This window comes from Falco rusticolus, chromosome 5 (genome assembly GCF_015220075.1).
Source record: "Falco rusticolus isolate bFalRus1 chromosome 5, bFalRus1.pri, whole genome shotgun sequence".
NCBI classification, from domain to species: Eukaryota; Metazoa; Chordata; class Aves; order Falconiformes; family Falconidae; genus Falco; species Falco rusticolus.
In genome coordinates, this window is record NC_051191.1 from 77505166 (window position 1) to 77532150 (window position 26985).

At 44.3% G+C, this 26985-nt stretch overlaps 1 protein-coding gene across 6 annotated transcripts in view; it reads left to right on the forward strand.

Moving 5' to 3' along the window:
• PRR5 (proline rich 5) overlaps positions 1–26489 on the forward strand; it is a 94172-nt gene extending 67683 nt beyond the window's left edge. For all 6 annotated transcript variants that reach the window (XM_037389064.1, XM_037389061.1, XM_037389063.1 and 3 more), the window contains 2 exons: positions 22177–22315; positions 25119–26489. In XM_037389064.1, coding sequence (XP_037244961.1) covers positions 22177–22315; positions 25119–25669 — 690 coding nt within the window. In that variant the 3' untranslated portion in view covers positions 25670–26489. The remainder of the gene's footprint in view (positions 1–22176; positions 22316–25118) is intronic.
• The last annotated feature ends 496 nt before the right edge of the window (positions 26490–26985 follow it).

Below are 26985 nucleotides of genomic sequence, written 5' to 3' on the forward strand. Positions count from 1 at the left end.
ACAAAGGTCCATGCTAACATGCACCAGTTTGTCCTGTTAAATTGGATTAAAGTGGCAGAGATTTGGTAACTAACACAGGGTGCATCTGGTATTGCTCATGTTTTAGCTTCTCACAGTGTAGAGGAAAAGCTCTGTCAGTTTGTCGGGAGAAGACATTTTCCTTACAGAGTGGAAGGGAAACTTTTTAAAGAGGTAATGGAAGCTGCAGCAATCTTTGGACTTTATTCAGGAGGTAGGCGCTGATTTTGGCAGAGCTCAATAAGCACACATTTTACCTGAACTTGGGTTGGCTTCATTGGCTTCAGCATGTGAGCAATTTCATTGACCTCTGTGAAGTTACTGACCTATTGCAAGTTGCACGCATTGCTTGCTTGCTCAGCTGGCCACACTTTGGCAAGAAGAATAAAACAGTCCCTGCCAAAGACCTCCTGAATAAAAGGACCTGAAATGACGTTGCACCCCTTACTTCATTGTTTGGGTGATTGTTTTTCTTATTTGCATCAAATCTGTTCCCAGTAAACTATTTGCTGGACGTATGCCTACTAGCTATGCATTTAATACCCTAGCATGTGATACAGCACCCACACCAGTCCTCTGGCATACAGTGACATAATAGAGTATATATGTTGGGACAGAAGGGGTCACCAGCCTCACCACCTCACAGCTTGCCCAGAGACACAAATACCTCAATTTCTTTGTGTTTAAGACATCAAAGGAAAAAAAAAAATGCTGGAGAGGAAGGAAAATCTTCAATCTTCTCTATGCAGTCCCTTTTTGAAGGAAAGAACCTCCATGTCTAGGATAAAGCTGTTAAAAGTACCGTAATAGCAGACTGCATATCTGAAGCTTTCTTGTAAGATAGCCTCCATTTAAAGGATCAGAAATTAGTCCTTGGATTAATTATTAGACTTGGGTTCTTTAATCCAGTAGAGCCATTTCTCACCAGTGCTATAACCTGGACTAATTACAAACCAGCAATCTCTGAGGAAAGAAGCAGACCCCCAGAACTGGGGGGAAGGACTGGTACTCCTGTGCTGTTGAAGTCAGTGGCAGTTTTGTCATGGCTTGGAAGAAGGGCCTTATACCACTCAAACTTTTGGTTGCCAGCATAGAGTGACCCAGTTACAAAGCACAAACTGAAATGTTAATGCTTCATGGTTGCTTATAGGCAATGTAAGCTGAAGCGCCTCCAGGATGCTCCTGTTAACTTGCAGGGCCTTCAAGAGTAGAGTCATGACTGAGAGAAGTAAAAGAACTAAAACTGCTTTTGAGCATGGAGCAATGCACAGGAGTTCATGTAACTACACTGAGTTGTCAGTCTCAACTTGATGACCTTTCTCTTTTGGTGAAATTAGGAAGCTGGAGTTAGAGGGATAAACAGAAGCAGAGATTAGAAAAGAGTTTTCTCCTTTTATACTCTGTGAACCTAAAAGAGCAGAACTACCACCAGAGGATAAACAATCCGACTTCGTTCCCAAAGTGTGTTGTCAGAGAAGACCTTTGCCACTGAAACTGGAACATCTCTCCAAGTATGTCTCCAGAGGTCTGAGACAGTTGGAAGAGAAGAATTAAAGAGCGTTTATCTGCATCTTTCTGTCAACATCAGGATTATTTGAGTTCACAGAATCTGTCTGGGTGACCCAAGGTATTAAAAACCTCTAGAAGCACACAGCACAACCTCTCTCGTACTGAGGGATGAAGCCTCACTAAACATAAGCTCTGAAGAGGAAAATAAACCCTGTGGTTTCCTTTTTGGCTTCTCTGAGCTTCATTTGAACTCCCTTGCCTGTTGCCTTTCTCTGTGAACGAAGACAAAATAAATACATAAAACTGCCCAGTGGGACCTATTTGTTATCTCCGGAAAGTTCCTAAATGTAGATTCAGCTCCTTGCACTTTAAAGGAGTGGAAAAGCACATTGCAAGAGCTGAAAGCAAAATGCAGAGTGCTTTTTTTCCATCTCAGCAGCCACAAAGCAAACCAGACAGTGTAGTGGTTAAAAACAAAATACCCTGTGCTATCAGAAAACCTGCCTCTAGAACAACAGATTTGCTGTAACACTACAGTGTGTGTCAGCTGGGGTCAATTCTTTATGGCCCTAGGCTTTCAAATTTAGTGGCTGCTTTTGAGAGGTGGTCTTAGTCTCTTAGACCTGAAGCACAGGTTGAACAAAGTGGCGTGGGCGGGAGGTTTCAACATGCTCTTCATTTCTCTTTACCTTTTTGTGAATTCCTGGTTTATAAGACACAAAAAGTAAAACCCATTAAACAAAGGTATTGTAGACCCTTATCAAAACCCTCTGCTTCCCCTGGGTCGTGCATAAATGTGTTTTCTTCCTTCCTGGTGAAAGGGTGGCTTGTCTATGTGGTTTGCATCAGCCCCATAGGCATGTAAGGTATCAGGTAAGAAATCTTACAGCTGGGACACTGCCTGACACCAAGGGAAGAGTCCTCCATTGCTTTGTTTTGACCTATGTGAAACTGAGAATCTGGCCCTCAAGATTTACACCTTAGAGTAGTTTGTAGAAACAACATTTACTTCTAAGCCATGTCCTCTGTCTTACTGTGTCATATTTATTCTCTCTGTCAGCAAGGGAAGTTTGCAGTAATTAAATTGATACAGGTTTGTTATCCTGGAATTAATTTGTATTGTCATGATTTTTAACAAGGCATAGCATTCATTTGTTGTAGGAAAAAAGTTCTTTTTAAAATAAAATCTTGACCTTTTTGCTAGCGAGGATTGCTTGTCGCACTTCATTTTTAATTTCTTCATGTGGATTTTATTGTTGTGCTAGTTTTCTGGTCTGGGAATCATTTCTGTGAGGAAGCAGTAAAATGCTAGAAGTATTTAATCTACATCTGGGAGAGCTGCCTCCAGCAGGTTGGGATATGCTGTGTTAATGAGTACGAGACCAGAAGCTGTGAAGGGACCGGGGAGTTAAAAAAGTGACAGCAGCAGTAGCCTGAGTGCAGCACAGGGGAACCAGAAAGGTCTAAACGTACATTACAGTGGTGCTGACTTTTTGGTTGGCTGATAGTGCCAGGCAGGAGTTATTTGTACTAACCAACCTTTGCTTGCTTGCATGTCAATCAAGAGCAATTGCCCTGCCATAGCTGGGACCTTGGTGAAAGTGGTAAGGACGTGAGTCAGTGACGGTCAGTGGCTATCCATTTTCCGTGTACAAGCTGTAGGCTTATAGTTAGGGAGAGAAGCCACTTCAGAGGTTTTTTCCCCTCTATAATAATGTTTTTAGCTCTGTTTCTACCTGGCAGTTATTTCATGACTTACCATGAGTATGTTTTCTGTAGGGGTGAAGGTAGGGGGAGGGAGTGTGGTTGCTCTTAACCACTCTGTAAGCCTGCCTGATGGGAGGCCTTTTCAATAGTAATTCCAGTGCATCCAGTGTTTCTGCACCACGGACCCTGAAAGATCTGCACTTGTGTGGACCCTTTTTGTAACTTAAGACCAATGGAAGCCCACTGACATATGAAAACTTCATTTTGAAATCGAGTACTCTCCAGATCTCGTTCTCAACATATTTGACAACACTATGTGTTTCCACTTGCATAACCTTAAGCAGTGGAAGAACAGGAAAGCAGCATAAGATGTTGTAGTTGTTTTGCTTTGTTATATGCGAACCTGTCTCATGAACACCATGGCACAGCAATTCAAATGTGCATCTTGGCCCTCCTTTTAATGCAAAGATCAGTGTTCAAGAGAACATGAACATAACCTTGTCCATACCCATTAAACACAGTTGTTTTAGGAGGTAATTTGCATTGTGCAGGCTCCCTTTGGACATACACTCATAGTGCATTTTAAGAGTACCTCACGTTAAGTAAAATGTTGCGTCTGTGAAGGATAACAGCTAACCAAAGGTACAGCTTCAGGCAGAGTTGGTAAAATGCTGCAACAGTTGTCTAGACTACCCAGAGTTATGCTGTTGCTGTCCATCAGGTCCTCTGCAGTTACTGCCCATCTGCTGTCTTGCACTGTGCTAGGTGAGAAGTTCTTACTTGTCCTCCTTCAAATTACTCAACACTTGCCTTGGGGCTAGAGTGGGCGTGCATGGAGTTGCTGCATGGAGTGTAGCTGCTGCCTACAGCACCTGAGGCTACCTTAGCCCACAATAACTCACTTGTGCAACATAAGTGTGAGTTGTTTCAGCTCAAGTCAGTTAGACATCTGTTGAACCTCAACTAAACCAGGTTGTCCTTGCTAAAATATATGCCTTGTCTCCTGGAGTTTGCCTCCATTAACGATACGGGCCTGTTAAAACCAGTACAAGTTCATTGGTAGGCAAATCCTCAATCCTTAACAAAATAGACCTAAATCAGTAAAATCATTCCTAAATTAGAATGTCCCTGCGGACCCTATAATTTTATCAAGTAAGAGGGAGAAGGTTTTAACTAATTGCAGTAGTTTGTACAAATGTCTCTTGCGGACCCACTTGGGCCAGTAAACTGAAAGAGGCATAAAAGATAGCATAGAGATTTTGACTATTGAAGAACTCTGAGCAGGAAATGTTCCCACAGTGCAAGAATCCTTAGAGGCAGGGTGCTTGAATACCATAATTCATGAGTTGTCTACAGGGGGAACATAAGAAAGTTAATCTAAGCTACCTTTTAAAGAAGATTAATTAAACCTCATTAAAACTCTGTATGTACGCTCATTCTGAGAATTAAAGGGGTGAGAAGGGAGGTGAGTTAAATTGATGACACTTCAATTCTATTTCAGAGGCCTAGGCACAATTTATCTAAACAGCTTTCTGTTCTTAATTTAGTGAATATAATTTAGTTTTCCTGAGTGTCCCCCGGCGGGTAAAGTCACGAAGGTATTGTGGCTGTTGAATTGCCCAGGGGGTTCCCTAAGAAGTGGCAGTCACTTCTTGGCTGTTATGGACAGGCACAGACCTGGAAGCCATCCCATGTGGGTAGATACCGTGGGTGGTATCTACCAGCTGCAGCAGTGGTGGCACCCAGCACAAAAGGACCGTTTGCTCTCCATGACTGCATTGTGTCCATGCAGGTAGTGAGGTCCGCTGATGCTGTGGTCAGGGTCGCTGGTACAGCACCTCCTTCTGTCCTGCTGGGGTGTGCTTGGCCCTACTCAGGAGAAGAACAGCGAAAGTAATTTCCAACAGAAAGGCTGTGCAGGGTTGTTCCATAGTGTTGCATACATGGGCTTCCCCATGGTTTTTGGAGACGAATCAACATTGGTTTCCAGTCAGATCTGTACAGAGCTGCAGCTGTGTGTGGAATGGCTTGGATAGTCCCCTGTGCTGGTAACCACCATGGTCCTGCCTTCTCACTGCCAAAACTTTCCGGCGGAGCACGGGGCTAGCAGAGATGCTTCCTGCCAGGAGATTTCAGAGGCAGCACATGTGCTCATTCTCCTTCTTGAGCCTGTGCTGCGGCAGACACAGGGCTGCACAGTGCTCGCTGGATTTTGAACACTGGTGCTTGCTGGTAGCACAGCTTCTTCTCCCATTATCTTGCTGGCTGCTTCATCAGCTTTTACCTTCAGATATGTTGCCTTCTGACTGTTTTCCTCCCCCAACCACATCGTATTTTCCCACAGGGCAGAAGGAAGGAAGGAAGAGAGGGAAGTAGCTGGCAGCGTTAGTCACGTGGAGGACAGCTAGAAGTTCATCCTTGCAGCCAGCTCTTTCTCTGATCTGAGTTTCCCCCTTCTGTCTTCGATTATGCCCATAAACCGGGTCAAGACCCAGTAGCAGCTAGTTGCAGAGTGCCAGGACACAACGGGGGGAACTCCCTGCGCTGTGGGCCTGTTAGACGATCGTGACTGACAGGCATCAGCGATGCCCAAGCTGCTGAGTCCTCCTGGATTTGGTTGGTGACCTGAGCAAGTTACAGGGACTGGACAGCAGCTGACAGAAATGCAGATGCTGTGAAGCTTTGTTTGGCATGTAGGCAGTGGGAGCTGGAGCTGGCTGTGCTCTCTGGCAGGCAGCCAGCTGCCAGGCTGGTTTGGGGACAGACAAGGGCCAGCACTCCCTGCTCTGGAAAGGAGGCGTCCCCCGACTGTAGGCACAGAGTGGTTTGCCCACATCCATGTGAATGGCAACTTTGTGGAAGGTTCCCCTATAATTAGAGAGCCACGAAACGAACAAGTTTACTGCATTAATTGTTGTTTGGAAGCAACTCTGGCAGCTGTTTGCTTTCCGTCAGGAGTGATTTCTCCTGGGGTTTTGGTGTTTGCCTGTTTCTCAGTCTATGCTGTAACAATTTATTATTATGGGAAGATGTGTTTCCATTTAATCCAACAGGGTGGTTAAAACACATTATATAAAAAGTCCTAGCCTCTGCCTTTTCCCCAGAACGTGCACTGGGAAAGGAAAGAGTTTTGAAAGGTACAAAAGCTCCTGCTCTGCAGTGCCACCTAAGCCCTGTCCCCAAGCCTTTCCTCTCGTGGCCTGTGGTTGCTAGTGCCAGAACCAGCAGCCCACAGGGATAGCGTGTACCAGGCTGGTGGCACAAGGGCTTGTGCAGAGGGTAAAACGGCTTTGTAGTGGATTTCTTCCAAAAATAAAGAGGCTGTGTGTTGAATTCTGCAAAAGATAGGGGAATGATTGAATGGGTCTCTCAGAGGCATCCTTTCTCCCATGGTGAGTGGACAGGGTTAATTGTCTTCTGTCAGTAATTTCACAGTCTTACCCTTAGCTCTGCTGTGGCTGCAGAAGAAACAGCTACGTGGCATGGTGATATGCGACATGTACTGTGAAATTCATTAACTTGCCACCACCCAATTATTACAAGCAATTAAAAGGTAAACAGTTAATCATGTGACAGAGCAGGTTTCAGATTACATTATTTGATTTAAGCAGTTATCTGTTGGGAGCCTTCTCCTGTTTCCAGTGAGCTGCTGGGTGGTTGCAGCAAAATTTCTGCAGCACAAGGTGACAATGATGTGACAGGTCGTACCTGTGGGTCAGGCATGTGGGCAGTTGTGCCAAGTGTCCCAAGTAGGTTATGGCTTTGCTGTGAGCGAACTGGCTGGCCACAGTGGCACAGTTTTGCTGAGAAGGGACCATCCATCAGGAACAGGGTGGGAGCTGCAGTGGGGCAAGCGAGGGGCGCAGGGAGTGCCTGACTCATGTGCTCTTCAAAACAGATCCAGAGGCGTCTGGTTTGAAGTCATTAGGCAGGGGATTGTGCTTTAGTGCTCTCTGATCCAAATGCAAAGCAAAAAGCAAGCATGCTGCAATTAAGCAGATGGTGGCAAGAGGAGAAGTCATCATTTAGCCTGTGAAAATCTGTCGGAAAGGTATTTTACAAAATACAGCTGTTGTACTCAGAGTGGCTCTTGCATAAAACCAATTAAATTTCTTCTCCTTGAGCAGTTAAGAGCTGTCAGCTGCTTCTGTTACCAGCCGCCATCTATCTCCAAGCCTTCTTTCTTGCTAGCATGGGTGGACAAGAGCCTTCATGCGCTGACCACTGTATGAACACAATGAAAATACGGTCTCTGCACTAAAGATCGTGCAGCCTTGATGCAAGAGACGGTAGATGTATCTGGACAGACAAATGGGGAACAGAAGGAAACAAGGAGACAAATATACTAGAAGTGATTTTATAACAAATAATAGAACATTAGCCTTAGTGGTCTAGATGTCCTCTAGAGACTTAAAAGCAATGTGGTCCTTCTTTCCTCTTGTAGGTTGCTTATTGGGCTCCAAGAAAAAAAAAACAAACAAACATCCCTCGTTCTTCCTGTATCACCCATGAGCTGTTCTTTTGGTTTCCTTGCTTAGTTGAAGAAAGCAAAACCTTGGAAGAAGCAGTTTCTCAGAGAAGATTGTTTCTCAAAATGTCTGAACCACATGCACACAGATGTTTAGGCAGAAGCTAATGCAGCTCTGCTAAAGCCCATGTATAGTAGAGGAGGAATTGGGCAGTAGTTTTGCCTAAACAGTTCTGGAGTATGGTTATATATGTAGATGTGTTAACATTTAAAACAGAAGCAAGGAGAAAGCTTGCTTCATGGAGGTGGTTGTGTGATATTATGTGAATTAATTTAAAGTACCAGCCAGCATTAAGGGGAGGGGGAAGAAAAAAAAATAAATACTTTGTGGGAGCGTGGAGTTGCCAGTGTGCATATCCCTGGCAGTTAATGGGGATGAAGGAGGGAAGGTCAGCCCTTTAGAGCCACTTCTGTGATCACATCCCCAATCCCTGTACTGTTTGCATTTGGGGAGTGTGCTGCTCAGTGCTTTCTGGCTCTAAACTCAGATTTTGTATGCTTATTTCTGTTTCCTTTTATCCTCTACACATTGGGTTGCTGAAAGAGGGTTTCTGCTCTAGATCCAGTCAGTTACTTTCTAAGTATTTTGGATTGGCAAATACTTTGTTCTGTAGAAATGTGCTGCTTTCAGCGAAGCTTTTGCTGTATGCCAGGAGAGCTCCTTCAGGCCCAGGCTGCCAGGCACCTGGGCTCCAAAACTTCTGTGTTCTGGGATTGATGGAAGGTTGACCTCCTTGTGCAAGAGAGTAACCATGAAGTGCTCACTCAAGAGTGCACTGCTCAGTTCCCAGTAATCCCAGTGGGTTGCTCTCTGGCCCCCCAAGCAGCAGGCTGAGGGCAAGCAGCTGTCCTGAGTGCCTGATTACCCAAGCAAACAGCTACATGTAGGTGGTGTCTGAACCACACACCTTCTTATGCCAGGATAGGTGATCTGGAGATGATCTGCTGCTTTCTGGCTCACAGGGATGAGTTATTGGTGATGAAAATGGTGTCGCTACCATAAATAGCAAAAGTTAAAAAAAATCCAGAAGGCACAGCTGACATGTCTGCGCAGTCTATTAAAGTGTATTTCAGAAAAGTCAAAAATTTGTTGAGTAGATTCAGTCACCTGCAAAGGATGAAGTAGCATGGAGGATGCTGAGGAATGAATGTTCATTAATGATTTAAAAGGGGAGTGTGGCTGTGAGAGGCAGTAACAGAAATTCTCACAAGTAGGTAACAGCAGTCAAGTTAATCTTTGCAGCTCTTCAAAAGCATTTCTTGGATATGTCTTCAAAAGACCCTGGATGCACTGTGGGAGGGCTCTGCCATCTTTTTTTCTGTTTAAGTACCCACCTGAAAGTAAGTGCAAGATGGATTTTCTTGTAATAAATGTTAAATGAGAAAACACTGAGAGCCAAGACTAGGTAAAAGACTTGAATGCTCTGACTTAAAAGTAATGAATTCCCCAGCAAGGTTAGATGAGCTTAATGTGTAGAGATCAGCAAGAACTTCAGGAGGGAGCCTAAAAAGAAATGAGAAGCTTCATTCTCTTGGACACTAAAAATCACATCTAATTATTTGGTAACTTCAGTGCACATGTGTGTTTGCCCATGAGTGTAATGTGGCAGTGCTAAAGCATTTGTAAATGCAGATAAATGAACTCCAGCTCAAATTTATTCCATAAACAGCTCTTCAGAGACATTCACCTCTGCATAGATGCCTTTGGTGGGTTCTTTCAAAGTCACATTAGCTTATTTGACTGAGATGATTGCAGCTCTCATCTATGCCCAAGGGAGTCACCTAACCAGGAATCAGACAACCTTTAGCCCTAAAACTATGAAAGGCAGAAATGCAAACCATTATTTTTGTTGGATCTTTGTTAGCAAACTGGCTGTGCAGCTTCTGCAGGTTCCTAAGCACTGTATTTAAAGCCTGAAAGCAACTTCCTACCTCTAATCATTTCGTATCTTTCACTTATCTTCAGTCTTCATCAACTGCTTTGTCTTTTGCAGTCTTATATAAAATGTTTAATTAATTGCAGTTTAAAGAAAAATGATAGATTGGATTTCTGTGGGTCAGTGGAAGACTAGCCTGTTCTTAGTGTCTGATCCTTTCTGGAAAGAAAAATCCCATTGCTAGCTTTCTGATTTGCAAAACTCTTACCAGCTGAACACAAACCGTGTCTGGGTGTTTTGTCATCTTTATCTTTTGTCTGTGTCTCAGTGGCACCAATGAAAGGAAGAGAGAGACAGAGCAGCTTCTCACACTGACATTGACATAACTTGGCACTTGCTGGAGATGAAAGTGAATATGACAAGATCTTTATTTCTGAGGCAGTCACAGGGATCTGAAGTGCTGACTTCTGTCAATACGGCAATGGCAAGCTTCTCTGCCTCTCCCTCCTGTGAACACTGTTGCTATGAGAAAAGCAAGAGGCAGAGATGAGACAAGACATGATTTAACCCTTCAAATATTCTAGGCTTTACCAAAATGTCAGTGGCTTAGGATAAAATGAAGAGAGGAAAAAATAACGTGAGGCAGCACTGTCAAGGGCTCATAATGATACAACCATGAATTGTGCAGCTGCATCTGTCCAACAGCAAAAAGGATTCCGGTGCCTAGGAATGGACATGTAATGCGCAGGGCATGGCCTCCTGTGGTTGTAAACCAGTATAAAATTATTAACCTGGCAGGGGTTATTCTGACTTAAAGCAATTGAGAATTTGATGTATGAGTCCTACTTTTCACATTTCCTCCTGCCATGAGATACACCTGTTTGTGAACACACGTAGCATAGTCTTAGAGATGTAGTGAAAATGAGTCCCTTATGAATTCTTAGTCCCCTCCACCAGGCTGAGATAGCCCTCTGAGAGGGAAAACTGCTTTCTCCCAGCTTGTTCCAGTCTGCAAAGGTGTGGCCTCCATTTCCTCTTAGCTCAGGCACATTTTCTTATTCTGCCTTTGGACTGCTGCAGAGAAATCCCCACAGGGAAGAGGGCACACATAGTTTAAGCAGATCAGGTTCAGTTTAGTCAACACAGGCTTGGACAAAGCAAAATTTAGGCCCTGCTTGAAGCAGTTTTGATCCTCTTTTAAGTCTGTTTCCTAAAGGCTAAAAAATGTTTGTTACCTGCTTAGGATGAAAGTGGCATGAATCACCAGGGAAACCTAGGAGGAAGTACCTGAAATTTTCTGTCCTGGCAAACACAGACATGTGGGCTAAAAGTAGGAGCAGGAAGACTGAACTCCCAGTCCTTGACCCCCTTCTGCTCCCAGTTAGCTTGATGCAGAGCATTTCTTTTTACCCAGATGTCTCTTCAAAATGGATCAATTGATCTCGCAGTCCCTCTTGGTGAGCTTCCAGAGTTTACTCGATGTTTTCATGGAACTTGAAGCTCTCAGACGGAGAGTCTTCTAGAAATGCTGAGCCGCATTGAAGCTAATAGAAGAACATGGGCCAGCAATGTGCCCTTGCTGCAAAGAAGATGAAAAAAGGGAAAGACATGGATGTACTGGAGAGAGTCCAACAAAAGGCCATGAAGATAATAAAGGAACAGGAGCATCTCTCATGTGAGGAAAGGCTGAGAGAGCTGGAACTGAGAGAGCCTGGAGAAGAGAAGGCTCGGGGGGAATCTTACAAATTGTTAAAAATACCTGAAGGGGAAATGTAAAGAAGATGAAGCCAAGCTCTTCTCAGTGGTGCTCAGTGACAGAACCAGAAGTAAGGGGCACAAAATGAAATACAGGAGAGTCTGTCTGAATGTAAGGAAACACTCACTGACTTGCTGTGAGGATGACTGAGCACTGGCACAAGTTGCCCAGAGAGGTGGCAGTCTCCCTCCTTGGAGACCTTCAAAAGCCATCTGGACATAGTTCTGGGCAACTTGCTCTAGTTGGCTCTGCTTAAGCAGCGGTGTTGGACCAGATGACTCCAGAGGTCCCTTCCAATCTTAGCCACTCTGTGATTCTGTGAACATTAAGGTTTTGTCCTAATATTTAGGAATATAAGTGGAAAAATTCATCATTCTCTCCATGTCTTGACCTATTTTCACTCTGTTTCCACCCTTGCTGGCTTGGGCCGGACCACCAGCTGATGTCAGTCAGCGTGGTTCCACTTAACTGCAATTAACATTCAGGGTTAGGCTGAATGATTGTTGTCAAGAGTCCAGTGCTTCTCTGTTGGACAGCAGAAGGGTTCAGCATTGCACTTGCTCACCTCCTAAATAGAAAAGCTGCAACTACACAAGAAAAGCACTTAGTGAAAGTACCAAAGAAATCTGTCCTTTTCCCTGTCCAGAGGACTCGGTAGTTAGCTTGATTCTTTAATTCTGGAAACTAGTTATTCTAGCAATTATTGGCCATCTTCATCTTGTTGGTTAAATAATTTCTAGCACAGATTGTTTATGCTTAAGGGCTGCTGCAGAGTCCCATGCAGCAAGCTTTTGCATCACTATTTGCCAGAAGAACCAACATACTCTCCAAGAAAGCCTGCACAGAGCATGCCCTATTTCCTTTTTTTGCCTATACACTTCTCCTGCTATCACTGTTATCAAGAAAATGTTGAATTCAGTTAACTTTTGGTCTGACACTGAGCAGGTAATTCTCTTCACTGTTACCCTTGGTGTCAAGATTGCAAAGGCTGAGAAGAATCCATTGTCACATCAGATATACCTCCTTGAGTTTACTCATAAGTTTGCATTTACTCCATGTGTAAATGGAGGCCAGATGCTGCTCCACAAATGTAGTTCCATTTGTATAATACTGGGGGTCTCATTCTGCAGGGCTGACTCCCAAGGAACAAGGTGGACAGCTGGGGATGAGGGAGCCCAGTATCTCCACCTGTTTGGGCTTCCTGATTTTGTATTGGAGCCCAGAGAGTTTCTGAAGGGAATTGAAGAGGGAGATCTTTGAGGTTTTCAGTAGTGTTGTGCTTGTCAGTTGAAGATGGAGTAAATGTGAAGTGGGAGGCTCCACGGTGATGATGCTCCACAGTGCAGTAAGAGCAGAAGCTCTGAACAGCTGTGTACAGGACAGCTTCAACTGTTTGGGCAACAGTTGCTGCTCCAAGAGCCACTGTGGTCTCCTCCAAAGCATGAGGCTGTGTGGGCTTGCTCAATGGAAGTGTCACAGTGCTGTAAAGAAAACGAAACTTCTGCACACCTAGGGACCACTCCTAAAGCCTCTTCTCAACCAAGTAAACCATAACATATAACTTCTCTGCCATAGGTTTGTGTGTGAGCATTTGCAAGATCAGTAAAAATAAGATTATTAGCTATTAGATGATATTAAGTATGTGCATGTGTCTGTTCAAAGGAGGATTGAGGGATGGAGACCTTATTCCAGACCCGTAGCATAACTGGGAGTGCATGTGCTGTGCCACTGGTGGTGCACACGGCAAGGACTGGTGGCCCATTTGTCCCCAGTTCCTCCTCCCAGTGATTTCATGCATGCCCTGAAACAGGATTGCTCTGTGTTGCTCAAGTTTTAGAAGGCTAGATAGGGTGAGTGAAAGGGGTTACATGGCACCGAAGTGGGGTAACAAGTAGTCATGGCCTGTAAGGGCACGGGTTTCCAAGTCTCTTACAAGCAAGGCTGGTGCTATCTCTTTGACTAAAATAAGAAGCAGATCTTGCCATTTCTGTGGTCATTAGGGTGTGGACTGCAGTATACACACACACCCTTACCAATTCTCCACCAGCAGTGCTGGCTGAGTAATCTATGTTTTCACTATAGATACTATTCTGTGTCTGCCTTGTGGTATGTCTTGTGACTTTTAGTTTCAGTTTTCGCTGGGAGTATTTGAGCAACTATTATATCCAGTATTTGTGAGATTATCACCACTGTGTGCGTGTGTTTCAGTCATACTGGTCTGACCTGTTGCCAGTTAAAGAAAGAAGTGTGGTTGTTAATGGTTCTTCTTTCCTCCAAGGAATTTGCTGCTTTTAAGCAGAAGATAGTCACATTTCTTTTTCTTAGCTGTTCTCCTGTGTGGTTAAGACAGGGCAGTACATGAGGCCAAGACCTCACTTTGCATTTGGGCCTGACCCTGTAAATGCTTCCAGCAGTGTTTGTTTCCTTTCACATCACACCAGGTCAGGACTCTTTCAGCAGGTGGTAGGTCACAGCTTTCTGTTGGTGGACCAGGGTGGAGGCCAGCCATCAAGGATGTCCCAGAAGACACATGGGCAGAGGACTTTGCTCTTCTGGGTCATCAAGTCACCAAGAGTAATAACTGCTGAAATTACTTCATTAAATGATGCAGAAGTCTGGCTTTTACTCCTTCCTTTCCTGAGTCCAGAAGCTGGTAAACCAAGATCTAGCTCGCAGCTGTTACTGCTTGGTGGCCCCTGTGGTAGAGCTGCTCCCACATCAAGCAGCAAGACTTGCTGGACCTCCCTTGGGACCTGGCAGGGTGCTGGGCTTGGGTCCAGAAGGCCTGCTTGCTTTGCCCACCCTGACTTGGGGGAAGACAGATTTTATTTATGTTTTATTTTAATATGATTTTATTTTATTCTATCCGATTTCATTTTTTGTTTAAAAGCTATCCAACAGTTTGTCCGTTGAAATAGAAGGCAGTGTTCTGCACCAGTAATTATGTAAACATGCTGATCATCTGAAGCATTAAAGCTAAAGTTGAGTCCTACATCATGTAATCAATGACCAACGTGTACTTCAGCACATCTGCAGTTGCAGGTGGGCATGAAGTAGTTCTCACTGTTACATCCAGTTGTTAGGGTACACTAACAGTACATCACAGTGGAGATGCCTTTTAATGTACAGTTTATTAAGTAAATGGTCCTGTAAATACTCTGTGCTAAAGAAAGAAGTGAAAAGCAACAGAGTGATACCACCATTTCTAGAAGTTATTAGTGGTGAGTGCTATTAGTTAGAAATGGAAATTGTAGAGGACCTATCCCCTTTCATAAGTATTCAGCAAAACACTAAGTTACTGCTGGTCAGTTAAAAAGCAGTTCGTGATTTAATAGTGGTTTATGATTATTTTCAGACACAGATGAGTAAGGAGTTACCTGGGGCAACTTACAGTTGTCTAGCCATAACTAAAGCAGCCTGCGGTAAAGATGAATACAGGGAGACTCATACAGCAGAGGAGCTCAGCAGATGGCAGGGGGCTTGCCTGGGACCTGAGAGAGGAACTCAAGATGGATGTGGGGTATTACAAAACAGCAGATGTCCAGGGGATGAAGCAAAGGGTTAAAATGAGTCAGGCATGAGAGTGATGGCCACGTGGAGATCCAGCTAAGACACCAAAGTGGAATAACATGAGCCAAGCATCAACAAAAAGCAGCCAGGTATCAAACAACACCCAGCAGCTAGGTTTATTTCTAGCCTCTTGGCATGCATGAGACATCCCCCTGAGGTGTACCTGATAGCCAGAGGACGTGACAGCTTTAGCTGTAGCTCTTGTGTCTCCAACTGTTGTGATTTATGTGCTCAGTTCTCCAGTCTGGTGCCTTGCCTGCCATTAAGAAGGCGATGCATTGCAGGATTTTTAGGATAAATCATTTTTCAGTCAATGTAACCCACCAATTCCCAAGATTTCAAGTCAGTTGGATGAAGTGGTGAATATACTTTTCTTCTGCTGGTGGCTGCTCTGCCCACCAGGAGTACTTGAGAAGAAAATTTCATCTTTGTTCTATCTAGTGCTGTGCTAGCAAGCTGTAATTCACAGAGCGAAGAGGCAGAAGCTGGTGCAGCCTGCTCTGTGGCCCAGGAGCAGGCTGCTTCTAGGGCTGGATTTCATTATGGGTCTCCCTGGGCAGGTTATTAACGGTGGGGATTTGCCACCGGTTTTTGCCACTGAGAAGTGAGCTTTGGCCACCTCTTTACTCACCAATACAGGTAAAAAGATGTGCAGCTTCGCATCCAGTTTTGGAGTGAGAAGTGAGAGACGCAAGAAGCAAACAAAGCCAGCATGCACAAAACCAGCTGCCTTTCTGCCACACACCAGGGTTTCACGAGCCAAGTCTTTTCCGTAGGATGTCCTACATCTGCTCACAGGAGCATGGGAAGCCTAAAACTGTGTCCTAATTTAGCTGGGCTATCTAATGAGACATACCAGACCATCAGCAGCCAAAACAGATTTTCATGGCTGTGACTGCCTTTGGGAATTGCTTCATGTCTGTGTTTTTTACCAGAGCCTGAGGAAGTGAAGTAGCCAATACCAGGTGAAAAGTCGTGGAAGGTGGATGATTAATTTCTGGGCTCCTTTGCAACTCACAGCCTGAACGCCTCCCTGGTGCGCTGGGCTTGCAGCCCAGTTTGTGGTCATTTCAGAGCATTCATTTGGAAGGGCTGATACTCTCCAGTTATATTTTAGGTGTGCTTTTTTACCAAAACCGAAAGGATTTCAGTTATGGTGATGAATAGAAAGGCAGAGCTGAAGCCTCAAGGGGTCTGCAGCAATGACCACCTAGTTGCACAGAGACAGAGGCTGCAGGCAGGCTGGCATCTTGCACTGAGTTGGACTGATGGCAGGTCTGCTCATCTGTGTGCCACTATCATTGTTGACTGCCTATGAAGAGAAGAGCAGAGTGTTAAAAATTAATATAACAGGATAGTTGTGATTGTGGTTATTTCATTGCCATGGTAAAATAAAGGAAGGGCATTTGATACTTTTTGTTTTTTTTAAAGGAAAATTATGGCAAATGTTTGCTACATAAGAGTTTACGTTTCTGGCAGCATTGCAAGAAATATAGCCCCTGCTTAGGTACAATGTTGATAATGGCTTAATATTATTTTTTGTTAAAACATTCATTCATTAAAAACTTCAAAGCAATCCATCTTGGTTGTACAGCATGCAAAAGGTTAAATCTTGGCCTCGGGCAGGTTTTAAGGTCATGACTGAGGAGGATTCTTCAAGTCTGTAAATGCCTGCCTAGAGTGACCTCCGCTTTAGGACCACTTTAAGGCTTAGAGAAGCCCTATATACTGGAAGAGGAGGCTGTGGCCTTACATGGAGTTATAAAACCCCCAGCTTTTTTCTTCTGAATGTACCTGTTTATTTGCAGTGCCAAATGATTAATTAATTCTTTCATCTGTGCTTTCTTAAGAAGCCCTTGCGCCCTTTAGAAACTCAGTAGGCATTTGTGGTTAACTTACAGAATTAATAGGGATGGAAACCTGAGCAATTTGGTGTATCTGTTCTTGCTGGAATGACTTATGGTTTGGACTCATGGGGTTTTGTTCCCAAACACAAGGAGTGTTTTGTTCCAGCAACATACTTGAATGCAGCAACGGAGGGCGTGCGCACAGCTGGTGCCATGGTTCAGCAGATGGGGCACTAACTTAATAAAGTAGCTACCTTAATTACCTGTGGTCTTTAGGGTATATGGCCCTTCTGTGAGTGCTTACAGATTTACATATCAAAACCAGTAGTGTATAGGGTCCTTTTAATGCTTTTGAACTATAATATACAATTCTCTGTTTCCAAGTGATTTAATTACAGGTTAGTGAAGTAAGGGACTTGGATAGTGTGTAACATGCAGAAATACGTCTCTGTTCTTGGTGCCGAGTACAGAACTTTTCCATTTGCAATAGTATTCACATATCCAGGGCTCAAATCCCCATTATCCATGCCTTGAGAGTAGGGCAGACTCTTGTCATAATATCACATTATAATCCTTCCAAAGATAATGAGGTGACTCTCGTTGCATTTCAAAACAGTGTGACCAAGATGAGGTTTTGATCCATCAGCCACACTCTTCCAGAAGTACTAAGGTACTGGCAGCTATTTGATACTGAGCCAGTTTGGCCCTCAACTGAGAAACAGATCAGGCAAGGCCTTTGAAAAGAATTTTAATAGACACATCTCACACTTGCAGAGAAGCATGAAACTCTCCTGTTAAAATGAAATTGGGTTCATGAAAGGTCACAGTTATCTTTTTAAGTAAGTTTTTGCATGTCTGCAGAGCAAATATTGCATTAAAGATAAGGGTAGAATCGCTGTTTTACTGATAATGCTCCATGCTTTCTTTTTTCTTCCAAATTACGATATAGCTTCCTGCAAGCTAAGCAACCAGCCTGCTAGATAGCACTTTTTTCTTTATTGCTATACAATGACTTACCAAACTAGCGAGGCCCCAAGCAGTGAGTACTAGAAGAACCACGAGCTGCCAAAATAACAGCAAAATACTTCCTTTTGTTATTTCATTGGTGAATTTTAAGTCCCGCCAACAGTTTTTCAGAAACTATTGTGACATAGGTAAGAATCCGAAGTTGGCTTTACTGTAAAACTATTTTTCCTTTATATGCACAATCACTTACAAATTTGGGAAAGGATCTAAAAAGGACTTCATATATCTTTGAGTATCTATAGATATCCATGTAGATAGGTGTATAGATGTCTGTACATGTATATCTATCTCTGTGTATATTTGTGTATAGATATGTGAAGCATTTATAACCATACTTTGCTCCATCCTAAACTTCCACCAGAAGTGGCTTCCCACTGAATTTGGTGTCACACAAACAAGTGATTTCGCATGTCGCACAGTGGATGAGGTGGAAACCTCTGGTGGAGGGAAGAGTTTAAATGCACCCTTGGGGCTGGTAGCTAAAGGAAAACAGAAGCTTCCCCTGGCCTCCTAAAGTTGATCTGCTTTAGGAGGTGTCCGTCCTTCCCCTTGAGGCTCCTTGCCTCCCTCAGCCCCTTACAGTGCCGAATTACAGTGCCCTCTGAAGTGAGGTTTGCACACTGTGGTGATAAGAATTGGTAGGTCAGTCACTGTTTCAGACCCTTCCCTAACCCAGCTGTGCTGGATACTAGTACCAGTGAGGCAGTAAGAGCTGGGATTCTGCAGCCCCTCCTCCCCCCCCCCCCCCAGCCATAGGATCTGCTAGGTGCTGCTGCCCCTGTTGCTGTGGGCTTGCCGTTCCCTGGTACCAGCTGGCTCAGAGGCGCCGGTGCCACAGCAAGCCCCCCTCAGCCCCCGTCTGGCTGCCCTTCATCTGCCCCAAGGGCAGCACCAGCCACGCCTGGGGTTCACTAAAGAACTGATATTGGATGAATTGCAGAACTGGGAAGCACTACTTTCTCGGTAGGGATGTGGGGCAGCCCTGCCCCGTCACTACCTTTGGTATATCTCAGCTAACCTGTTGTGGGCTGACATATGAACCTGCGCTTACCTTCTTCATGGGCCATGATCTTAAAAGCTCATGAAGAGGAGCAGGGGCTGCACATCAGCAGCAAGGACCAGCTGGCTCTGGGTCACGGCCATTGGCTTCATGAGCAGCACACAGTAACTGCAGGGCCAGGTGGAAGGTGGCCCCAGCTTGCTCTGAGCCTGCAGACACTCCTCGGGGCCAATTGGGCTGGGATAATTTCTAAATAAGTGATGGTGTTGTTTAGGTCATATGGGAAGTTTAGGTTTGGAGAGCTGAGATGGTCCTTGCTGAATATTGGGATGTACTTGTATGTGGTTAAACAGAGGCCCGGAGGATGTTTGTCACTGAATAACTATCGTGGTTTAACCCCATGCAGCAACCAAGTACCATGCGGCTGCTCAGTCACTCCCCCCTCCCTGCTCCAGTGGAAAGAAATGCAGGAAAAACATTCTTTTACAAGTCCGCAGGCTGTTATGCTCCTTCTCACAGAAGCCCCACACCGAGAAAACGGTTTAAGGGAACTATCCCGTCAGGCACCTGCAGGAAGGCCTGGAACAATGGCCAGTGCAGGAAGGATGTCGCAGGTGGATACAGCACATTTGTGCCAAGGTGCAGAGCAGAAGAGAAGTCACCATGGCTCCAGCAGGCGCCAGATGTTTTATGACTTTTCAGTATGTTTTGAAAAGTATCCTGTAGATGATTGCAGAGCTGAAGAATAAGACTGATGGCAGGCTGTGTTAATACTGGGTGGGTTTACATTGTAAAGGTGGTACTTTGTGGCCTCTTCAGAGGTGAGAACTAAAAGAGGCTGAACGGGGATGGAGATTAGCCCTGCTCTTGGGAGAGCAGGAGTGAAGGTTGAGGGCAAGTCTGAAGAGGAAGCTGATGCAAGTGGTTAAGGAGTTGTGATTTTGAGAGAAGAGGGTGTTTCTTAGCAGCAGTGAGCTGATGACCTCTCCAGGCACAGGAGCTGCAGGGCAGCAGCGGTGGGGACAAGGTGCATCTGTGTCCCAGCACAGCTGCTCCCCAGCCCTGTGATAGAGGGGTGCCGAAGCATCTGGAGCTTGTGAGTCGAGTCTTCATCCCCTCAGCTAATCCCAGGAGCCTACCGCAACCCAACAGAGCTGCTGGAAGCCTCTTGGTGGCCCTGCCAGAGCAGCCATCAATGCAGAATACAGCTCGGGCTTTTGAGGTGTTCATCAAGGAAGAAGGAGTGTATAGCAGAACAGATAATTTACTACTAGGAGGGAAGTCAAAATAACTTTTTAGGCATGTAAAGCCAATAGGAAATCAGTGTTAAGATGCCAGTGAGCAAGGACACTTCTATCACTCAGTGTCGCAGTTCTGCTGTTTTGTGGGCAGCATGTACTAGTGAATTACTGGGTTTCGTTCTCTGCAGCTGATAGTTAGCTACCCTCTTTCACAAGTATCAAAAATACTTCAAATGGCAAAAAAGTAAATAAAGCCTTACTGCGAAGTCTGGGCATGAGCAATGCTAAATATCACTGATTTTTGCCACTAGGATTATGTATCATGTTTAGGACACCAGTTCTGGAGGTAATTGGTGTGGGAGCCTGTAGTGGATGGCCTAACGGTCTGGCCTTCATCAGTGGATTATGAACTTGATGCCATCATGAATATGTAGTAAGGTAGCAGGCGTATTGCCCTTCTGAGGACTGAAAAAATCTTGGCTAAATCCCAGCAAGATAGGAGGGGAAACCCTGGAGCAGATCTCAACATAACAAAAATTGAGACCCTTACTCCGGTTACTTGAAATGTTTTCTCTGATGCAGAGGTATCTGATATTCTAACAGTGACTTGGAAATAATGCCTGCACCTTCACTAAGTCTTCAGAATTACTCCAATGTTATTTTTTTCTGGCTAACATTGGTTGATTAGCTATGGGGTCATTCTGCTGTTACTTCCATGTTTGCAGGCTTTCAGATTCACTGCATATGCCCTTATGTTCATGTTTGTATTTGTGACTCTCCCAGAGTTTTACAGGGCATTGCACATCTGCAAAGATTGTTATTCATTATTTAAAATGCACTGAACTGGAATCCAAATTCTATCTGTTCTCTATTGGCCATTATTTATTTTCCATTCATAAACTTTTATCAAGTAACAGCAGGCGGCATTCAGGCAGCGCAGCAGCCAAGAGGTGAAGTAAGCCATTCACAAACAAACTGCAGGCTTATAGCCGCCCATAGACACTGGCTGGTGAATCATACTGAGCAGCGAATACATCCTGAACATCAGCATCCTTTCACATACTGAAGGAAGTGTTGCAGTTTTACTCACTTGACCTGCATATTGCTCTCCGGAGGCTTTCATCCCAACATGTTTCTTTTTACAGTAATTCAGGGACATATTATGAAATCTGGAATTCGGCTAAATTCAAGCAAACTTCTTGCTGAGTATGAAATTTAGGATCTTAATTCTGCAACAAGCTATGTCAAACATATGGCCACGTAGCAACACACTAAAATGTGAATTTACTTCGGGTTGCAAGAGGAATCTTACACGAGTATACAGGGCTCTGCTCAGACAATGCAGGAGCATGCACACTGCAGCTGCAAGTGGAAGGGAGACTACAGCCTCACAGGGTTTGCTGCCACCCCTGCAGCCTTATAAACCCATTTGTGGGTGGAAGTGCAGAGATAACAGCTAAGGGCAAAAGATTTTGCCTATAGGTGAATCTTGCTGTGCTAGTTATAATGTGACTATTGCCTGGATAGTAGCAGGTGCTGGGGAGGGAGTGAGGAAGGAGATACAAACCTCCTCACTATACATATTTCTTGTTGAAAGTATCCTGGAAGAAAGATATCCGAGTCGTTTCACCGTTTTCTTAACCCTGTTGGTATTGCTTAGATGGCAGTGACACCCTGTGGTACCAGCCGCTGGTGCATCACTCGGCAGTAGTTTAGGCAGTCAGTATAAGATTGCACTAACAAAAAGTCCAGGGATGTTTTTAATTCATCTTCACAGACCACATTTTCCATCCTCCCTGAGTGCCTTTGCACTAAGCAGGGTGCACCTTTCCGGATTTAAACGTCCTGGAAGTAGCTACTGCCTCTTTCTGAGCGTTTGTGCAGTGCCTGCATGGTGACTCTCTCTGGTTCAACTCCCATCTCTTGGCTTTACAGTGAGAGGAATCAGCTCTCGTTACAAACCAGAATTGCATGACAGTGTACCTTTGCTATATAATTTAGTGAAAATGCTTGCTGCCTCTCTGCTTGCCCCAGCGAGCAAGGAAAGCTTCTGGTTGGAGGGGAAAGTGCTCATCTTGGGTATTTTCTCTCTTTCAGGGGGTTCACGAGTCAAAAGGTGTGACTGAAGATTATTTGAAACTGGAATCCCTGATCCAGAAAGTCGTTTCTCCTTACTTGGGCACATATGGCCTGTATTCCAGTGACGGACCCTTCACACACTCTTCCTGTATCTTGGGTAAGAATAACAGAGGCTCAGTTTGACACAGCACAGAGGGCTTCACCAAAACCGTGGTCCACACAGGCCAGGGCCCACACGAGAGGAGACTACCAGTACTAATGCAGTGTGGCCAGGCTCCTTTTCTAAGGCCATGCTCTTTGAGTCTGCAAAATCGTAGTGCAACTTGCCAGTGGTGGAAGACGAAAACAGATCGTCATAACAGTGCTCATTAATAAAAAAAGTCTGTGAATCTAGAGTGTGTTTAGCATTTCCGTTCTACCTTTTAATGAGAGAGCTTTAACACAGGATGTTTTATGGACGGAAGCCATTTCTAGAGTGCTGTATAGTGTCTGTTCATTAGCACACAAAGATCATACAAGGCTGTTCAAAGCAGGGAAGTGAGTAGGAATTTGTCTTAGAGAAGGCAAATGGGTAAGCCTTCAAACATGTAAAAGCTTTCTGTAGAGTGGAAGGTAAAAAGCTGTTCTCCTTCCCTCTGGAGATAAGAAGAATAGAGTGGACCACACGTAGCAGGGGAAATTCAGATTGCACAGAAGGAAAAATCTCTAATGTCACATGAACCACCCCTGGAGGCTGTTCAATCTTTACTGCTAGAGATCCTATATACATGTTACGTAGATAAGCATCAGAAGGAGCAAGGTGGGTAAACATGGTCCTGCCTGGTAACAGAGCTGAGTGACCGACCTGCTTGAGTCCTTTCCATCTTATTTTCTATGATTCTTTGAGCTCTGAAGCATTCAGTGACTTCTGTGAAGGTAAGATTTGGCCAAGATGAAGGTCTTTTGAATATCCCACACAGTAATTCAGTCTGTTGAAAATGCAAGGGGGGTGCTACCAGCATAAGTTAAAAAGGAAATGTGATAGTATGTGAGTATTTTAATGTAAATACTGTGATGGCCTGTTTGAACAGAGAAAACAGGGAAATACATTAAATTGTATGTTTTCTATGCAATTTAATTTGTTTGCTTGTCAGAAATGGTCAATAAGGTAGTTGATTTCCCCTTGAAGCTGAATGGAAAAATGGTTGTATTGCAGTAAGTGTTTAAGAAACAAATCAGTTTTACATAAATAAATAGAGGCCAGCTGTTTATGGAAAATGGTTCAGGATTACTACTTTGTTTTCATTGCTTGCCATTAAAAGGCCACAAGCATTTAAATGGCGCCCCAAATTGTCATTTTCTGAATACAAGCTTTTGTATGTCAGGACAGAGAAAATGTACCCAAATATTGTTAGAAAATAAATTGCAGTCTTGTTGTATTATAGGACTGCAGAAGATAGGAAGGTTTTGGCGGACTGGGCGCTGGGGTGTAGATCTGTAGCAGTACCCCTGAATAGGTCTTACTGTAGTCAGTGAACCTGTATCCAAAGGAGCTGAGTGCATAAGTCTCTGCTGCTTTTAAGCTACTGCAACTAGTTCTGTCCAGCTATTTTGGTAGCGTGATTTGAAGCTGTGACATACGGTCCTTGGGACTGGTGTGGCCACTGACTTTTCTTCCCAGTCAGGCTAGCACACCCAGCCTTCCTTTCTGGCCAAGCCTTGGTGTGACCAAAAAGCCAGAGTTCCTGCGGCAGGACAGCCCAAGGAACCTTCTCTGTTTGCCGGGTCAAACTCCCTAACAAAGAAAAAGGCTGAAAGTGGACTTGGCTCAGTTGATTTAATTACTGAGGCAGACATAAGTGCAAAATACAATCTTAAGTACAGAAACTGGCTTTCTTGGTATATATGATTGGAATTTGTGTTCAGGTAAGCACATAATTATACCTAAGTATAATTTTAGAAGAGACAGGCATTTGTAAAGGATATTGCGTGATTTGCAGAGGAGCAAACATATACCAGCATCCTGATTTAAAGCAGAGAATTTATATGCAGTGGCTACGGTTGACTTCCAGAGCATAATTTGATTCCCTTCTCCAGCCGTGCCCCTTTCATGGGGATGGCAAAGTGAACGTAGGAGGGAGAAAGCTTCAGAAGTGAGACCTATTAATCACACCACTTATTTTTCAAGCACAAATGCGTCTGAAGCACTGAGGTCTGCAGAAAGTTTGCATGATGATGACTTTGCTGTAGCTGCGGGCGAGCGCGCCAGCCCCAGGCCGCTGGTGGCGGGTCTCCGTGCTGACTTGCTGCCACCTGCTGCTCGTTCCTTGGAAGGAGCCCGCTTGGCTAACGGCCAGCAATCCCGGCCGGACTGAGCGCAGGTTTGTTCCCCAAAAAGGTTGCTGTGGGCACTACCTTCCAGTTCATGTTTCCAAACACTCTTGGGGTTTTCTCCTTGTGTGGTCTCTGAACGATGCTTTGCATCTGAGTTTTCCCCAAATTATTAGTAAGACTGCCTGTCTTAATCCTTGTGCCCCAAATCTGAAGAGACCCGATTTTCCCAGGGTGGGTGGAAAATTTAAATTTGAACTACTAGAAATTAGTGATGACCTTTATAGCCTGATCAAGAACAGAACTGCACTTTCCATTCCTGTCTAAAGAGAGTATTTGCAATTGTGTCAGGTCTTCCAAAATATTTACTGTTTTACTCCAGCTGCTGAAGTTGTTTGAATATAAGGGAATCTCAGCTATTACTTGTAAAGATAGGTTTGAGGGTTTCAGTATGCTAAAGAAATCTAGGAAGTCTGAGGCCTACGGATCTACAAAACCAGTAAAATGTGTTCTTTTATAGAAGTTTCTGTTATTCAAGAGAAGCTCATGAATATTCAGGCCTTGACTTTTCTTTTAAACACTCGTAATTATTAGTTGTATGAAAATAGGTGAGTTTGTAGATATTACTCTGGATTTTTCTCTATTTACAGAGAAGCGATTCTTCAGGCGTTCAAAATCAGGTGACATCCTTGCCAAGAACCCCGTGGTGCGATCAAAAAGCTACAACAATCCACTGCTGACGCCAGTGGCCGAGTATGAAACCGAGGGCATGGCTGCCAATGGAACAGGCATCCGAAGGCACTCTGTTTCAGAAATGACCTCCTGCCTGGAGCTCCAGGGGTACTCCAACCTCACCACCATCATGGACAACGGTTCCAAGAGCTCCATGACAGCCACAAAAAGCTCACTGTCAGGAGACCAGGAGAGGCCCAGCACTGGGTCAGTGCAATGCTCTAGCAAACTCAGTACAGTTGAGCAACAGAAAGGACTCTTCCACGCAATGGATGACCCACATAGGTCTTTTGAGCTGGACAGGGACCCTTCCTTGATTCCAGTTCCCTCTTCCAGCCCTGAGAACATAGTGGATCAGATTTTGGAGTCGATCGACTCTGATTCTGAAGGTATTTTTATTGATTTTGGCCGAGGCTGTTCCAATTCATCAACATACAATGTGGATGTGAACAGACAGAGCATCATGTGAAGGACGTTGGGAGACAAACCTTGAGTTTTAACATTATATATGAAAGTTACTAACGCACTGAGACTGTGGGCAAGCTATGTATGTCTAGGGCAGAACCTCTGTTGTAGGTCATCACAGCTGTACTGAAGTACACAAACGCAAGTTTATAGCAGCTGGGAATCTGCTGCAAGTGGGAAGAAACTCCGACCACTTCTCCCTTTCCCTGTCACTCTGCAGTCAGATTTCCTATTGTCTTTATAAACTTAGGCGTTCACAAGCTGACAAGTGTCTGGTAAAATGCTGTTAGTGCAGCTGGCAGTGTTTGTTCAGGAAAACAGCCTAGCAAATAGCCGTGTTCACTTTTAATTTTCTCAAGAGGTTTCCTGTTGACAGCAGGTTGTTCTCTGAACTGTAACACCGCAGCCAGAGTAAAATCATATCCTTTTAAAAAATGAAAAAAACCCAGAGACTGTGGGCCTTCATGCCACAGAATACAGTGGTAAAGAAGTCTCTTCTAATCTTTTTCTTGTACATCTTGTATGCACTCCTTTGCCTAATGGTGAGTTAGGGTTCTTGAAGAAAGGCAAATAAACAGAAATGTGCTACCTGATGTCACGCGATGCCTCATGTCTCATGTTCTGTTTCACAGCCAATACCTTGCGTCTGTGAGAGAGTTGTCTTGAAACTGGCTTTTGAGGCCAAGTTCATTTGCTCTGAAAGTGGCAATTCCAAGAAATCTGTGCACTATTGACTCCTGGAGTATCCATTGTATGGAGAAACTCCAGCAGAATTCAACTTACTTGTTTCCTAAATAAATAAAAATATGGCTTCTTGGTGGAAATCTTCATTGTATATTTATGTTATTAAAGAAATACAATAATGCATATACTGTCATTTATGTACTGATACTTAGGGAGTGTGAACCTTGCAGCTCTTCTCATCCTGAGCGCTCCCAGCTCTTTGATTCTCTCTCAGTAACATGGTGGTGTAAGAGCTGTCTCAGTGATTTTATAGAGGATTGATGCACATAGACATTAAGGTGAAGTAGAAATCTTGATGCATGCTAGATTTTTGACCAGATGGTTTTACGGTGAAGAAAGAGCTACTTCAGGTCACTCCATTCTAAGCGTCTTCTCTGGAGGAATGAGTTGGTAACTCCTGAGCTGCTCAGCAGACAGGTTGTCAGTTCAGTTTGGCAGTGCCTGGGACTTAGCTCAGATGCTCAAGGAGTTTGTAGCTTTGCTCTGCGCTGGCACTGCTGACCCAAACATTTGCCGAACTTCCCCAGGCTTTGATTACATTTCTAGGCTCAAAGCCCCACTTCTGATGCGTTATTT